General features: G+C 43.1%; 1 protein-coding gene across 2 annotated transcripts in view; it reads left to right on the top strand.

Moving 5' to 3' along the window:
- Positions 1-13,619, top strand: part of sptbn2 (spectrin, beta, non-erythrocytic 2) — a 48,375-nt gene that overhangs the window by 22,112 nt on the left and 12,644 nt on the right. For both annotated transcript variants that reach the window (XM_069669176.1, XM_069669177.1), the window contains 16 exons: positions 6,032-6,183; positions 6,432-6,605; positions 6,921-7,012; positions 7,171-7,251; positions 8,379-8,494; positions 8,827-8,939; positions 9,033-9,220; positions 9,326-9,443; positions 9,697-9,855; positions 9,957-10,259; positions 11,574-11,727; positions 11,827-12,221; positions 12,307-12,570; positions 12,653-12,864; positions 13,054-13,191; positions 13,313-13,532. In XM_069669176.1, coding sequence (XP_069525277.1) covers positions 6,032-6,183; positions 6,432-6,605; positions 6,921-7,012; positions 7,171-7,251; positions 8,379-8,494; positions 8,827-8,939; positions 9,033-9,220; positions 9,326-9,443; positions 9,697-9,855; positions 9,957-10,259; positions 11,574-11,727; positions 11,827-12,221; positions 12,307-12,570; positions 12,653-12,864; positions 13,054-13,191; positions 13,313-13,532 — 2,879 coding nt within the window. The remainder of the gene's footprint in view (positions 1-6,031; positions 6,184-6,431; positions 6,606-6,920; positions 7,013-7,170; positions 7,252-8,378; positions 8,495-8,826; positions 8,940-9,032; positions 9,221-9,325; positions 9,444-9,696; positions 9,856-9,956; positions 10,260-11,573; positions 11,728-11,826; positions 12,222-12,306; positions 12,571-12,652; positions 12,865-13,053; positions 13,192-13,312; positions 13,533-13,619) is intronic.

Genomic DNA, 13,619 nt, shown 5'->3' with positions numbered 1-13,619 from the left:
CTTTTCTGTAGCTCCTCTGACAGCTTCTTGCATGTTTGGGAGTCACAAGGCAGTAGTCCAGCTTTCTGACAACAAATGGTCAGGAAAATGAAAAGTGGACAAAATCTGCAGTATGCATTTGTTGCCATTGTGTGAAGTGCTTACTATGGTGAGCTATTTAAGGATGGAGTCACTCCTTGTCCTCTGTGCTGGACTGACGCCACTGGGAGCCAAAGTGCAGTGTCATGCAACACAGCAGAGAAATGCATGGTTCAGTGAGAAGACGGTGAAAAAGATTTCAGTAAGGGAGAAAGTGAAGGAAGTTTCTGTTTGTCTATTTCTCTCCCACTAATGCTTAGTGTTTCCTCTGTGATGGACAAACGACGCTGATGATGTCAGTCGTTAAGGAGCAGTGTGGGCCATTGTCTCTTGTGCAACTACAGCAACACACAAACATTTCTGTCAATGAGGTGGGATTTAATGTACAGATAAATGAACCTTCAGGAGAATTTGAGCGTTGTAAACACTGAATGTTGAGGACATAATCTTCAACTAGCGATGATCAGCCATCTTTGGAATCGCGCTGAGAGCTTCCTAAATAATTAAATGCTTCTGCAATGAGTTCCAGCCTCCACCCAACTTCTTACAGTGTATTTTGAACACGTTGTGTATCCATACTGTCAGAAGGGGCTACTGATTGACCGAGATGTTTGTTCATCATTGACCACATGCTGTCCAAGCTGGCAGCCTGGGAAAAAAGTCACCCTACAAGTACAGGTTGTCCACTAATTGGCAGAAGGACAACGCCTTGTCTTAATCTAATTACAATGTATGCCAGGAGCACACCTTCCACTCACACAAACAACACACTGCACACTGCCCAACATGTAATCTCTGACTGTGGTGTTTAGAAATGTGAAACACTTGCATAATGGTAACATTTACGACAGAACAGTTTGAATAAGTTTGAACATTTTAGATAAACACCCACTAAAGCATCAAATCCACAAACAAAAACAACAGAACTGGAAAACCAGATCAAAACAGCAGCATGTGTTTCATTGTCCCTCACTCATTGTCCTGTTCATTTACTGGATCTTGATGAAGAGTAACCACTGGACTTGTATGTTGTATGCTGGGACAGTAAAGTTGGGTATTCTTTAATTCCTTTAACACGTCTGCACACGTTTCCATAAAACCAAAAATGTCTCCCAACGCACTAAATGTTAACCCTGACGTCAGTGCAATGGCACAGCTGATGTAGATATATTCTTCGTTCTGATGCACAGATGTGGTATTGTTTTCGAAGGTTGAGCCTTGGCGCACTGATTCATTGTTTGTGTCTCCATTTTATCACCAAACATGATCCCTGCATCTATGAGGCGCGCAGACGGGATTAAGTCTGGCGGCATATTTTCTCGGATTACCTGCAGATGCTCATCAACAGTACACAAGTTTGTTTCGGGGTAAAATATGAAAAGAGCAGCGAGCCAAATCCGACAAGAGGGCACTGACTGAGCCGCTCTCCTCCCCCACCCTGACATATACTTTAAGCTCACTGCCAGAGACAAACATGCTAAAAATGACTGGACATGCCCAAATATGCTTTTGAAACATCCAGTGATGCCTCTAACCACTAGTTCTGATCTGCCATTAGTAAACAATGGAGACAAACACTAACCACTTGTTTTTCTAGCTTACACGCTAAGAAGTTCAGGAAGGACAAGGAGAGCTGCAGGGGTGTTTGAAACTGTTTTGAAGGCTCACTTCTGTAAAAAAAAACATGAGAATATATGTTTCATCCCAAAGAGTCCAGTTTTTATAATTTAACATGTTTAGATAGTATAAATAAACAGCGGTTGATTGAATCCACATTGGAAGTAGTGTAAACTTGCTAGGATGCATACTGTTAAAAAAAACAAGAGCAGTAAAAATGTGGTTCGTGCTGGATTACAGGCACAACAATGTACGTTCATAAGGAGATTTATCACACCTTGCAGCCTCTAAAAATGGAACATTGCATTTGAGTGTGGGAGAATTACTGCTTTGAATTGTCCATATTTTGCAGCAGGCGTGGAAAGTCATTTATTTTAGGAGGTTTTTTTTTTTTTGTCAAAAAAGGCTAAGATTATGCAAGACTTGTAAAACTAAAAAGTAATTACAAGGCTTGCTTTCCGAAGCCCACATTTCCCCCTCGTCTCTCTTGTCCTCTATTGTGTAACAAAGTTGGCAGGCTCGGCAGGTATTTTGTCTGACGTGCGACTTAAGACATCTAACAACACAAAGGAGACATAGTCCAGGTTCCTTTTATCTTTTCTCACCTTCAGACATCGGGGTTATTTCTGTTAAAAATAAACTGTTGTAGCCCCTCGAGCATGCTTACAGGTTAGTTAAAAAATAATAGAGCATTTAGAAGTGGTTGCACAAACTTCACAGTTGACATAACCCCCTGTGCTCGAACAACACAATAAACAAATGTCACATTGTAAGTAAAAACAGCTGCAACAGTTTTGCCCTTATCTGCAGTGGCTGTTACTGATGACAGGTTTGTGTTTGCTCGCCATAATGAGCAAACACATCCGAGACTGGTGTCTGTGTTTGTCCCCCTCCTGTGTTCTTGTTCAGCAGCCCTGTTATTAGCAGCACAGCAGGAGAAGCGGTGTTTCTACTTTAGGACCCCTGCCCACCGCTTCACCGCCTCCTCTTCAGCGCTGGGTGCTGTCACAACATGACCAGGCGTCAGGAGGAATGTAGATCCTCCACTCTACCTCACCTGGCACAGTAATCCACCTCTTCTGGCTCAACTTCAGATCACTTTGTGGTCCTTTTATTATTTTGCATTTATTGATGCAGAGAGAGATAGGAAGAGAAAAACAGGCTGTTCCTGAAAGTTGAAATAAGAAAGGGACAAGTAGTGAGCCCAACAACCAGCACACTCTGTTATCGTATATAGAACTCGGGCAGGATTGTTTGAGCGATAGTAGCTGTTTCATTGTGATGACATAACATCATTTTGTCTCATAACCTTGAGTTTTGTTAAACGAGGAAGAGGCACGAATATCCTGAAGACAAGCGGGCTGATCGCAGAGAAAAGCCTGTTTCTGCCTGAGCTCCTGTCCTCCAAATACGCCCGTAGGCCATGACTCTAGTCTGCCGTATCACCTGCTCTAAATTCACATACAGCCACAACTTTTGTCCCACAGTGATAACTTTATATTATTATATCTCTGGTGAAGCTGCAGATTAGAAAACACTTTGTCGGTGCCTTTTTCATAAAACAAGTTTAATCATGTGTTTGTGTCTCTTTGCACCATTTACCTGTAATCCCTCAGCGTTCGTCTGCATAGCTACCATCGCCAAAAGTTAATCTCTCTAAAGGCCAGCATACCCATCCCATTGTGCTGTGGTTTTGAGAAATGCCTTTCTCTGCTATTGAACTCTTTGTCTGTAATGCATGATCCCTTCCCAATTGTTACCAGGCAGTCAAGCAGGAAAACAGCAAGCTGCAACAGGGTGAGAGATGATCAGTATATGATACTTAATAGTTGCACACCCTGAACACTGTTCTTCTAGACACAGACAGAACCAGTTATCTCCCGGTGCAGAGCTCAGACAACCAAACAAATAATGAAATGTTTTGTCTTCTGCTGCTGGTCAGTGCACTCGGGCAGATGGTGCCGTCAGGAGAGTTGCAACTAAAGCATTTTATCACTGAGCAAGGATTACAGCAAACACATTTTAATGGTGTTTTTCTTACAGTCCCAGTGATTTCATTTTAAGGCTGTGAGATGGCAAAACACACTCTGCTGAAATGTTACCATCCTGATGCTCATGGTGTGTATATATGCATCCTTGTGAGCATGTTAGTGGGACAGTGGCAACTGTTAGGTAACCTACTCATTGAAATATAATTCACAGGTCAGAAACGACACAGTGGTAATACTAATATTACAATAAAGTCAAATGCAGAGGTCACAGCTGTATTGTTGGTTGGTCTCCTCTAACACAGAGGCGTGATAAACACATCTCTTATTGGACGTTCACCGCCCTACAGATCATCCATGCTGAACTGGACCATGGAATTACTTACAACACACTCTCAGGATCGACACTCTCATTTCTTTCAGATAAATTAAATGTTTTTACTGAGCATTGTGTTTTTGGTTGTTTTAATTGTGTCACTTTTCTGTATCTCGACACTCATCGCAAATGAGGGAAACCTCAATGATTTTTGAGGCTTAAATAAAAGAAAATTGAAAGCTAGATAGGTAGATGTACTGTAAAAGTTCATTACCAGAGGCTATCTGTACAGATACAGTGAAGCACGATCGGTTTGCAACAGATCAAGCGTTACGTCCTGTGTTTCTCCACCCAGAAGGGTTGTGTGAAGTTTCTAAATCTGTTCTTTTTTCAGATGGCAGTTAGATAAGGGTTTATTGCACAACATGATTTGTTTTGTCACCTCCAGTTGCTCAGTCTTTTTGGCTTATTCATTCATTAACCAAAAACTAAACAGTTATAACAGTAATACTTTCTGAGCCCCTTATAGCCTCACTTACTTTTGTGATACTTTAACCACCTTCAGTGCAAAGAGAACTTTTTTTAAGTTCTTTTTTTAAAATCGCCCACAAGTCTTACCATTGATGTTCTGACCTTGTGGTTTAATCTCACGGATCTCCTTTGAAAAAGACTTGCTGACCTTCACAATCTCCCTCTGCCTTGATATTTTGGACCTTGCCTTCGGCTTGAAAGTCTCTGCTTTGAACAGTGTTACTTTTGAGCATTACAGTAGCTTTCAGCTGCAAGCCTTCTGCATGAGTATCTTTTTTTAAAATCAGAAAGTGAATGTTTTTGAAATACAAATGAAGTCACTGCATTCTTTGATCAGATTCTTTAGAACAAACCCTGCTGTCTCTGCTTTTTCTTCAGTAAAACAACCTTTTGGCAACAGTTTAATACATGTTGGTGGGCTCATGCCTTCCCAACAAAGGTATATAACAACTTAATGCTTATGTATTTGAATTTATAGAATAGCAATTGGTTTAAATGACTCTGGAGAAGGAACAAGATTAACACACAAGACTTTTATTTATCCAGTACATGAGCCCTCAGGCAGCTTTCTGTCACATTCATTGCTCAACCTGCTGTTCATGTTGTTATACTTGGTTATAGTTGGTGTAGTTGTGCATGATACCAGTCACCATCAAAGATGATTTTATCAAATGGATCTATATGTGATATGCAGTTTTACAGAATAAAGTTTTGTTCAAATTGTAGCTATTTATGCAATAAAGCAATTCATCCGTACCACCATTGTATTTCATTTCACGCCGCTGCAGGGAGGATTTGTTTTGTTCAACTAATTATCACAGAGCTGCTGCTATGATCTATTTTCTGTCTGCTCCGGGGTTGTTCTGTGTGAGCTTGTGTTAGGTGCAGTGCATTAAGTACAACACTAGAATAGTGTTTTCAGAAGGCAGGGAGACCTTGTGTCCTAGAAAGGAGGTCACCTTGTTAGGTGGCGGCGCAGGATTAGCTTCTTACTCCCCTGGTCCATATGTCTGAGCTGCTGTTACAGCTTAATTTACTGTGACACTTATTTTAGTCCTGCTCTAATAAAGAACAGCAAAATGCTCATTAAATGTTGTCGCCTGTTAGTGTAATTTTGCATTGTCACTTTTTTTCTTGTAAACTCATCATTGCAGTAATTAACAGTGCACACATGAGCAGAGCCAACAGTAAACGGAAGAGTCTGAAGAGTGAAAACCTCTCGCTAAGCTGTCAATGCTGTGATCCAAGAGACTTAATGGCGTAGCTTATCTGTGAAATGAACTGCTGAGGGCCAGGGCTCGTGTCCTTATGATTTACTGTCACCTGTCTGCTCTCACACAAAACAAAGCTGTTTGTTTAGAGCCTAATTGATTCCTTCTAATTATTTATTTCCCTGACAGTAATGATGTCGAGGCCCGTGGCATCTCAGCCAGCTGAGTCAATTGTAATCTCGGTGGAATGTGACTTCAGCCCTCGTGTCTCCCTGTTGTGTGTTTTGCAGATGAGCGTGAAGCAGTACAGAAGAAGACCTTCACCAAATGGGTGAACTCTCACTTGGGACGAGTGACCTGTCGCATTGGTGACTTGTACACCGACCTCCGCGATGGCCGCATGCTTATCCGCCTTCTGGAAGTGCTCTCAGGAGAACAGCTGGTCAGTATCAAACAAAAACCGCCCTTTTCTGTCTTTACCCTGACCCCGGCCCTCAGTTTGACCCTCATCTTGCACCACACATCTGCAGGAAGGGGAATATCATGCGCTTCATTTCTTCTTTTTCTTCAATCTGATTCACTTCTCCTCCTGATTCTACTTGTTTTTCTATTTCAATTCCTCACATCTCTTCCTTTTTTAATATTGTTGTTGTCACTTGTGTTTGATTTGTTTTTCTTCCGCTCCCACAGCCAAAGCCCACAAAGGGCCGCATGCGTATCCACTGCCTGGAGAATGTCGATAAAGCCCTGCAGTTTCTCAAAGAGCAAAAAGTCCACCTAGAAAACATGGGCTCACATGACATCGTTGATGGGAATCACCGTCTCACCCTGGGTCTCATCTGGACCATCATTCTGCGCTTTCAGGTAACGTCTAGTCTAGCCTTGGGGAGCTCTGCTCATTCCCACCTCAGCACAGCTGCCACGTTGTTTAACCTTTTTCAAACTGTGAGTTTGTCTCTGCATGTAGCCCAGTCCATCCTCAGGCAAACTCATAAATACAGAGATTATTTCTGCTGTCATGTTATGTATATGGTAGTTCTTCAAGCGATCAATTTGGCCGTAAACTAACATATAACTGGTAATAGACAGATAATAGTAGATAATATGTAAAATCTGATTATAAGGAATGGTGTTAAATGATGTAAGAAGGTCTTAACTGAATGACTCCTCTGCTGACAGATCCAGGACATCAGTGTGGAGACGGAGGACAACAAGGAGAAAAAGTCAGCTAAAGATGCCCTCCTGCTTTGGTGCCAAATGAAAACTGCTGGGTGAGAAAAGGAGCGGGAGAGGAGAGACACACACAGGATAAACTGATATGTTGAAGATTTATTTGATGCCTTGTGCTATTTCTGGTTTTACTGAAGTGGTTTCTCTACTCTTGCTGTGTTCTGTTAATGATTAATGACTTCTGATTTGGCCTCTGCAGATACCCCAATGTCAACATCCACAACTTCACCACCAGCTGGAGAGATGGACTGGCGTTCAATGCCATCGTGCACAAACACAGGTCATTGACTTCTTCCTGTACTTGGTGTTATCTGCAGGTCCCTGTTAGCCATACTGTAGGCAAACTGTTCTTCTCTTATAAGTAAGGATTTTAGAATCTTATTCTGCAGATCATAAAGGTCTCACTTCCTTTATCTTTCTCTGCCTAATGAGGAGCACCTGTCGCTGCACCATCACACTCCTCTGGGGTTTTTTTTTTTCAACCCCTTTTCTATTTAGGTCTCCTCCTACTCCTCCCATCCTTCAACCCAATGAAAGGATGAAAATAAAATAGGGAGTAAGATGACCTAGATCACAGAAATAATAACCCACTTATTTTCTTTGATGAGCCATGCTTGGTAACTCACTTGCACACCCTGCTGGTAATAATACCATCAATAGCTCATGTTGCAATTAATCTGTGAACACAAAGCTAAAAGGTGTAGCCTAAAGTCACGAGTCAAACACATCAGAGAGCATTGTTTGTTACACTGAATGCCTAAGTGATACTTGATACTTGAATAATAACGCTGTTTTCTTTGCCGTTACTGAGCAATGGGACACTCATGCAAACCATGAAGTTGCCATTTACATGATTAGGCCCGTATTCAAACGACACACGAGGCAGCACAGCAGGCAGTTTCAATATGAAAGAGGTTCTTTCTTTTTAATATTGAAAGTATCTGCTATGTGTCGTGTTGTGGAGGTTCATGACCACAGGACGTTTAAAACATTTTGGACGTAGCCACTGAACCTCAATGAGACAACAGCCAGAGTTCATGCTTATTGGTCATTAAAGTTTTAATGATTTATAGCCTCCCTATTAAATTTTATACCCATCTGATGCCAAAGTAAGCTCAAATTAAACACGTGGTTCAGGCAGGAATAAGCAATAATTGGCAGTAGCTACTTGCCTAATCCACAGATGAAAAGCCTGTTTTCCTGCAGATGGCTATACCTCAATCCATGGATTATTCAATGCACCATTGTCTGTAAACAGAGACATGCATTAGAGTGGATTTACTCTATAAAACAAGAGGGTGTTGCTGCAAATCAGCCCAAATGATATTGCCATTTCCTTGCACCCTGTTTCCCGTATGCAATCTGTACTTATTAAACCCCCATTCTTGTTTTTCCTGGCCTCTGCAGACCTGACCTGATTGAGTTTGACAACCTGAAGAGGTCCAATGCTCACTACAACCTCCAGAATGCTTTCAATGTGGCTGAGAAGGAGCTCGGGCTTACCAAGCTGCTGGACCCAGAAGGTGAGTGGGTAAAGCCTCCACAAAAACACGTCGGCACCCTGATACCGTCTACGAAAGCACTAAGCTGGTGCCTGTTGTCCAAAACAGCTTGATGGGTTAGACTATGGAGGATTACTGGAATTAATTCTAGCTTAGACAACACTGCATCACATGTCAGCTACTCTGACACCACAAAAAGCACATCCAAAGATGGTCACAGTTTGGCACCCATTAAATACTTCAGGCTGTCGTGAGAGCCAAACTTAACCATGTTGTTTGTGCGTGCTGAAGTTTATAGTCAGTAGAATTACGAAGAGCTCAGGTGCAGATGGATCATGCTGTCGTTGTTTCAGATGTCAATGTGGATCAGCCTGATGAAAAGTCCATCATTACCTATGTGGCGACCTACTACCATTACTTCTCCAAGATGAAAGCCCTGGCAGTGGAGGGCAAACGAATTGGCAAGGTAAGCGGTGCATGTGTCTGGGTGTATTGATGTGTGAACAGTGTGTAGTAGTACCACCAGTTGCCCTGATTCACAGATTTCTTCCGCTTGCAGGTGCTGGACTATGCGATTGAGGCGGACCAGCTGATAGAGAAGTATGAGACCCTGGCCTCGGAGCTGCTGCAGTGGATCGAACAGACCATAGTGACGCTCAATGATCGGCAGCTAGCTAACTCGCTGAGTGCGGTGCAGAACCAGCTCCAGGCTTTCAACTCCTACCGCACTGTGGAGAAACCCCCCAAGTAAGTAACAGAAAGATGGGTTAATTCGACCTAGTGAATTACTCAGTGCTTGTAGTGCACATATGTGAGGTTGACGTTAAACAGAGGTGGTTTCTGTTTCCGCAGGTTTACAGAAAAAGGAAACTTGGAGGTTCTCCTCTTCACTATCCAGAGTAAGATGAGAGCAAACAATCAGAAAGTCTACATGCCAAGAGAGGGAAAACTCATCTCTGACATCAACAAGGTATAGGTTGCTAAAGATTCTTTTCCATCTAGAGAAGTGAAAGCCAGGGTTCATAACATCATGTATTCAAACTGTTAAGTAAGGCGCTTCATGCATGCATAAATTGTTCATGTTTGCTTTAGGTTTTCTTGGAACAAGATTATCCACTATATAAGTAAATTAAGTTTTACAAAGTTGTCCTCCAAATATATCCAGTATTGGTACCTTAGATGCAGGATGTTACCGACCTCCTGTGTTTTTGATTGTGTGACAGGCTTGGGAGCGACTGGAAAAGGCTGAGCATGAACGTGAACTGGCCCTGAGAAACGAGCTGATTCGTCAGGAGAAGCTGGAGATGCTCGCTGCTCGCTTTGACCGCAAAGCTGCTATGCGGGAGACGTGGCTGAGCGAGAACCAGAGGCTGGTGTCTCAGGTAGTGTGAGAAACAAAAGCAAATCTTTGGCTATAGTTGCAGTTTTATTTCTGACTACTTTTTTTTTTTACTGTGGTAAGCAAATTTCTTTCTGTTATTAGGACAACTTTGGGACTGACTTGGGAGCAGTAGAAGCAGCCACCCGAAAACACGAGGCAATTGAGACAGACATTGGAGCATATTTGGAGCGAGTGGCTGCTGTGGAGGCTGTTGCCAAAGAGCTGGAGGCAGAAGGGTACCATGATGTGCGGCGAATACTGGCGCGAAGGGACAACGTGCTACGACTGTGGGAATACCTGAAAGAGCTTCTGGCTGCACGCAGAGAGCGGCTGAACGCCCATCGAGACCTGCAGAGACTGTTCCAGGAGATGCGCTACATCATGGACTGGATGGCAGACATGAAGGTACTGACCCATTCAACATGCTACATTCTGTTGGCTTTGTTTTCTAATCAACAAAAAGGAATTTCCTAATCCTCTCATTGCGTTAGTTGTTGTCAACATATGTCCTCAGCAGCTTTAGTGTCTGCTCTTATCAGAGGACCATTAACAGCAGTAATTAGCTGTTTACAGGCCCAGTCTGAGCTGTGTCACCTGTCATTGCTGGCTTTACTGAGGTTTGCTGAGGTAGGCTTCAGAGTGTGTGTTTTTTTCCTTCACATGGGGAAATCTGGTGACTCATGCCCACATGCTATCATATTATACGCCAGTCTGACAACACTGGTTGTGCCAGATGCAGTTTTTCTGATGGTCATTGACACAGCATTTGACATTTTGGCTGCCATTATAATTGTGTATTACCAAGGTTACAACCTGAGCGGTTCAGATATCTGCAGCATCACTCAGCTTACCTGAGTATCCATGGTGCACGTTGACTATTTAAAATGATGGTGCTAACCTTTCACAGATGGACTTTATGCTTACCAGTTGTCATTGTAGGTCTTTGTAGTTTAATTTTCTGTTTCTTTGAAGCAGTGAATGCACTATATAGATGTCAGAAATATTCAGCTAACTTTGTAGCTTACCATTTGTTTGTTTTAACTGTCTCAAACGTTAGCATGTTAGACAAGTTAGCCTATTTCCTCTGTCTCAGTTCAAACGTTACAACTGCACTGTACTACCCTGACGCCTGGCCTCAGAAGCCACCCACCATCTTTAAACAAATATAGCACTGTTTGTTTGTTATGAGCTTTGACCCACTCTGAAGTTAGCACTTGAGGTTTCCTTTAGATTACTAAACCGAGAGAGAGAATTAACACGTGGTTTGTAAGGGGGTGGAGATGTTATTTGTCTGCATTTGTTTGTCTGAGGCTGTGTTGATAAGTAACTTGAATTACTCTCTTAAAGTGTCTCTGTGGTTACCTCATTATTAGAAAGCTTTTATACAGTTTATTATCAGTTTGTAGCACAATGTTGTCATTTAATGAATTTCTGCTCGAGTCGCTCAGGTTAGAAGAATTTTCTCAGCCTCGAGTTTAGTCAGGCTCAGGCTCCCTGTTTGTTCAGGTTAATGGACTGAAGTTTGTTTTAATTCAGCTTCAGCTTACCTAATTGTTATTTTTACCATTTAACTGTGTGCACGGCATGGCTCTTAACATGAATTGAAAATCTAAAATCTAATTATCTCTTTTGTTTTAAAAGATTTTCCAAGAACATTGACCACCCGTTACCCTGTTTTCTAAGATGATATAACCAAATATATACTGCACTGTGCTTTAGGGTCGTCTGCAGTCTCCAGACAGTGGCAAACATTTGCATGATGTGTTAGACCTACTGCAGAAACACACTCTGGTCGAGGCTGATATTTCAGCTCAGGCAGAGAGGATCAAGGGAGTGCAGGGAGCTGCACAGCGCTTCACTTCCTATGAACAGGGTGAGTCTTTCCCCGCTTTGCTCTGTACAGACCATGCAGCTTTGCCCTGATATATTTGTGCACAAAATAAAATAACGGTCATGAACTTCTTCTTGTCAGCCTACAAACCCTGCGAGCCAGGACTAGTTAGTGAGAAGGTCGATCAGCTGGGTCATGCCTATGAGGAGCTGGGCCAGCTTGCCGGGAAACGCAGAGAGCGCCTAGAGGACTCCCGTCGCTTGTGGCAATTCATGTGGGATGTCGGGGAGGAGGCAGCCTGGATCAGAGAGCAGGAGCAGATCTTGGCCAGTGGAGACTGTGGCCGGGATCTCACTCTTGCCCTTCACCTGCTCAGCAAACATGAGGCTTTCAGAGACGAGATGGCAGCCCGCTATGGCCCTCTGAGTAACAGCATCGCTTCAGGGGAAGCTTTGGTTAATGAGGGACACTTCGGAGCTCCAGAGGTCACCGAGAGGATCCAAGACATCCGTGCACAGTGGGCACATCTGGAGGAGGTGGGTGGTGATCAAAGTATAAGCTTTTTATTTTCAAACATTGCTTTTTTCATTTTCTAATTCTCTTTTTCTCCGTGATCCCCAGACAACTAAGCTCAGAGAGCAAAATCTTAAGGAAGCGGTGGCCCTGCACCAATTCCAGACAGATGCCAATGACATGGAGGCATGGACTATGGATACACTTCGACAGGTGTCCAGTCAGGAGGTGGGCCACGATGAGTTCTCCACCCAAACTCTAGCTCGCAAGCAGAGGGAGATAGAGGAGGAGATCCAGAGCCACCACCCCCTCATCGACTCCCTGCATGAGCAGGCCCAAGCACTGCCAGAGGCCTATGTACATTTCCCTGAGGTATGTGTGCTTTGTTTTTCATATTTGTTCAGTGATGACATGCTGTTTGTAGTGCTAAATTACTGTTTATAACTGTGTGTAGGTGGAGGGTCGCCTACCTGCTATTGAGCAGCGCTATCAAGAGCTGGAGTCTCTGTCAGCAGCTCGGCGCCAGGCTCTGGAGGGTGCCTTGGCCCTTTACCGCATGTTTAGTGAAGCTGGTGCCTGCCAGCTCTGGGTGGAGGAGAAGGAGCAGTGGCTGCATGGCATGGAGATCCCCACCAAACTGGAGGACTTAGAGGTGGTGCAGCAGAGGTTAGTCTGGGTGTGGATGTGGAAGACACTGAACCAGGACTCATAGTTTTCAATTAATAACTATAAATCAATCCATCCAAAAAAATCTCTTGTAAAAAGTGTATTTATGTACATCAAATATCCTGTTTGAATTAGCTTTGACTTTCCAGAATGATGGAATTAATGCTGCTCCCTTATTTCTGGCTGCAGATTTGAAACACTGGAACCTGAGATGAACAGCTTAGGCACTCGTGTCACTGATGTGAACCAGGTGGCCGAGCAGCTGCTGAGCTCCGACAACTGTAACATAGACCAAATCCACCAAACACGGGACCAACTGAATAACAGGTCAGAGCAAACCTATAAGGCCTAGTTAAACCCAATACTTAACGCAGGTATATATATTTGTACATAACGAGCACTGTGGTTAGCATTTTACCCTAAACATCATATTTGGTGTTGTCCCTAGATGGAAGGAGTTTGAAAAAATGGCTGATCAAAAGAAACAAGGCCTTGAGTCAGCCCTGAACATCCAGAACTACCACTTGGAGTGTAATGAGATCCAAACTTGGATGAAGGAAAAGACCAAGGTGATTGAATCCACTCAGGGCCTGGGCAATGACCTTGCTGGAGTGATGGCACTACAACGTAAACTCACTGGCATGGAGAGGGACCTCGAGGCCATTCAGGTAAGGAGAGGTCACATGACTCATAACAGAACAGCCTGTGCAAAAAATAATCTTAAAATCAGGTGAATTAATGTTATTTTCTGCATT

Source organism: Semicossyphus pulcher, unplaced genomic scaffold (assembly GCF_022749685.1).
Source record: "Semicossyphus pulcher isolate SPU_LCO1_2020_fin unplaced genomic scaffold, fSemPul1.0.p SCAF_10, whole genome shotgun sequence".
NCBI classification, from domain to species: Eukaryota; Metazoa; Chordata; class Actinopteri; order Labriformes; family Labridae; genus Semicossyphus; species Semicossyphus pulcher.
Note: the sequence above shows the minus strand (reverse complement) of the source record. Positions and strands in the feature narration are given on the sequence as shown.